This window comes from Aphanomyces astaci, assembly GCF_000520075.1.
Source record: "Aphanomyces astaci strain APO3 unplaced genomic scaffold supercont1.455, whole genome shotgun sequence".
Lineage (NCBI taxonomy): Eukaryota > Oomycota > Saprolegniomycetes > Saprolegniales > Verrucalvaceae > Aphanomyces > Aphanomyces astaci.
The window spans coordinates 1-3532 of record NW_009798718.1 but is presented as its reverse complement, the minus strand read 5'-3'; the positions used below and the strand labels follow the sequence as shown (position 1 = coordinate 3532).

Sequence of the window (3532 nt, the reverse complement as noted above, 5' to 3'; positions counted from 1 at the left end):
AACGGTATATCAATCACCAAAATACATCTCAATGATTTCATCCACGTTTTGCACCTGACAAGCAATTTCATTCCCTTATTACAGTAGTGTATTGTATTAATACTTCAATCAACACAATGCATAGTAGTAGACCACCAAGTACTACTAGTATACCGTAGTAGTTCCTAATACAATTAATAGTATTTTGGTGATTGACATATACCGTAGTAGTAGTACCTCATACAATTACTACGTAGTGCTAGTAATAGTATTGTGGTGATTGAAATGAAAGCATTGAGTCCACTTCCTTTAACGTCATTTCTTCAAATGCTTGCAATCAGAAGCAGACAGGCTGGACTTGAGCATAAACCTACAAGGAGTTTCAGTCCGCTTACGACAATAGGCAACCATCAATTATGAAAAGGAGCGACGAGGTCAAGTTGTCCCTACAAATCATTGCATAACGTTATCCAATGATAGCAGTTTACAGTGTACTAGTAGTACCCATTCGTTTGCAGCAGGAATAGAAGCAGTGTGCTGCTGTGTGTGAATCAGTCATAAATTGTAGATTTCGCATGTCGTGGAGCACCATTATTATCCAGTGACAAATCCAATTATAGGGATTCAGTATAGCGTTGGGGCCGCACGCACTCCATATGGCAAAAACTGAGCGTCTGGTTTGTCACTACGAAGTCCAGGCATTCACTATGCTTGAGAAGGCAGCAGTTTTGACGTTTCCACATTGACATCATTTTCAAATTCACTTTGCCATGGTCAAGTTCCTCGCCCTCGCTGCTGTCGCCGCCTCCGCGGTCGCCCAAACCGAAATCGTCAACGGTACCGTGGTGCCCATTGGCAAGTACACTTACGTGACTGGTCTCCGCCGCACCGAAACCGGACCTTCGAGCTGCGGCGCGTCGTTGGTGGCCCCCAAGATCCTGGTCACGGCGGCCCACTGCTCGTCGACTGCGTGGGCCACGTTCGCGTCTGTCGGGTCGCACTACGCCAACGGCACCATCGACGGCGAGCGCATCAAGATCGTCAAGCGCACCCAGCACCCCAAGTACAACAAGGCCTCGCGTTACGACTACGACATTGCCGTGTTCGAATTGGAAACCGCGTCCAAGTTCCCCCCCGTCAAGCTCAACTGGGACGAAGACCAGTTCTCCGCCCCGGGCGTCGTGTCGTGGGTGCGCGGGTTTGGCCATACCTCGTCCGGCGGGGTGGGTTCTCCCGTGCTGTTGGAAACCGACGTAGCCATCTGGGAAAACTCCAAGTGCCACGACGCGCTCAAGAAGTACAACTACAACGTCACGTCTTCCATGATCTGTGCCGGCGGGGGGTTCAAAGACACGTGCCAAGGCGACTCGGGTGGACCGTTGACCATCACGCGCAACGGCGTCGAGTACTTGGCCGGTGTGACCAGCTGGGGCATTGGCTGCGCGCGCCCGGACCACCCCGGAGTGTACGCCCGTATCTCGGAAGCCCGGGACTTCATCGAACCGTTCTTGCCCAAGCCTGCTTGCTAAGTCGGATTTGCGAAATGCATGCATGTAGGAGTACGAGGCTGTGATAGGCTGTCGTGTGAGCCAACCAACAATAATACACCGTTTTTCTTTACACAAGAGTCTTGCCTTTACTTCTGCTGCTTCATTTGGAGAATTGAATCGATGGCTGTGCATATCCCACTGTTACTCGTTGTATTGGTGGTGCTCTATATCAAAAGTGAATGTGTACACCACATTGGGGTGATAAATAGTACATTGTACTGTAGTACTATACTAGTACCGTATAGTGTACTGATATATGCTTTGCCACAGATGATAATTCACAACCGGCCGACACTCGTTTTCAAAATTTTGTTACATACATTGCGTCATACTTCGAAGTACAAATTTGAAGTATTTTCAACACATTCACAAGTAGATATCAGTTGTTCCAAGAAAATTATGAGGAGTCGCAATACTCGGAGTAGATTAATCCGTCGCAATACATATACACTATATGGTACGTGTCTTGTAACAAGAGAATTATGAGTTAGAGCAACTTCACCGGAACACGAATTTTGACCCTGGATCTGAGTCCTTTTCAGTGTCATATTCTGCACGGAATTCAATAAATTTGAGTGTGAATGATATTCGTTCGGTGACACTGACTTTTTAACTGCAATTCTGCGAAGATTAATACAGTATAAATACTTAAGTAAGATATGCATGGTCATTTCGATGTCCACACAATGCGCTGGAATGACACTCATGCAGTTGTCGAATCAACTGATGGATTCGCCCGGCGAGAAAATCGACGTCATCATAAGTACGGCAGCCCAAGAAGCCGTCCGCCAAGCCGCAGCTGTGCACTCAGAGCATCTCCACCAGTTGGGACTTTTGACCAGTTGGGACTTTTGACCAGGCTTTATACGGATAATGTTCGGATAAATGAGAGACTTACCGTATAGTGTATATGTATTGCGACGGATTAATCGATTGTGACTCCTGTAATAACTGATATTTTCTTGTAATAACTGATATTTACTTGTGAATACGTTGAATATACTTCAAATTTTCATATCAATTTTGTCATCCTATTGGGCAAGACGTTCGGCATTAAATCATTGATTGTTTACGCTATCACCGAATGGGCCACTGAATTTGTATATACCTTTGTACACTAGTATGGATAATTCTCCTATAAATCAGATATAGCTTGATTAATTATGAGGAAACACAGTGAAAATCAATCATCATAGTACTTCTTTGCTGTACTATTAACACCTACTAAGTAGTAGTACTAAGTAGTAGTACTACGCAGTAGTTGTACGGTATTATTAACTGTACGCTGTCTTAGACTGCGTTACGTTAGAGATTTTGGTGTTCGCAGTATCTCTGCGTTGGGGTGAAGATTTCGGATCATGTATGTTGTTGTCGTTGTCGATGTTTTCGATTGTGCGCAATACATTAATGAAGTGTAAGGTAAACGTCAAAATAATCAATACACACTTTAATCAAGTTCAACGTAACCGTCAAATTGAGCTATCTCAAGAAATTCAATGTACTATTTATGACCATAGTTTAGTAATCACAGTTCAAATGCAAGTGTGGGGAATGTAATCAACAATAGTCTAATTTGACTGATATTCTGTACAGTACAACTGTACTCGTCCTGAGTACATAGTATTGTACACGTACAGTAGATTGTACTAGTATATGCTAATCAAGTGAAGTACGTAAGTTACTCCACGCGGATGTACAGAATGGAGTAATTTTCAGTTAACCTTGCATTCAAAGGAAGGACTGGCACATCCGATGAGAGCATGATGCCTGTACTTTGTCTAGTACTAGTACTAGAAGGACAAAATTTGATACCGCATACATAGAGTAAGCTTACAGTTAATGATTTATATACGTACTACGTTGTACTGTACTACAGTACAGTACTTCGTAGTAGTGAACAGTACCTGGTACTGAAAAGAACGATATTTGACACTGCATATACTACAGTACAGCACAAGGTACTACTAATACAGTATTGGTACTACTATTAACAGTTAATAGTA

General features: G+C 43.6%; 1 protein-coding gene across 1 annotated transcript; it reads left to right on the top strand.

Moving 5' to 3' along the window:
- Positions 1–464: 464 nt before the first annotated feature.
- H257_19283 (hypothetical protein) lies at positions 465–1606 on the top strand. Its single transcript, XM_009848428.1, has one exon. The coding sequence runs from the start codon at positions 750–752 to the stop codon at positions 1506–1508; it is 759 nt and encodes a 252-aa protein (XP_009846730.1). The 5' UTR covers positions 465–749; the 3' UTR covers positions 1509–1606.
- Positions 1607–3532: the final 1926 nt, after the last annotated feature.

What these genes read in the sequence shown, in the direction of transcription:
- H257_19283 (XM_009848428.1), top strand. Translation starts at nt 750, where the DNA reads ATGGTCAAGTTCCTCGCCCTCGCTGCTGTCGCCGCCTCCGCGGTCGCC.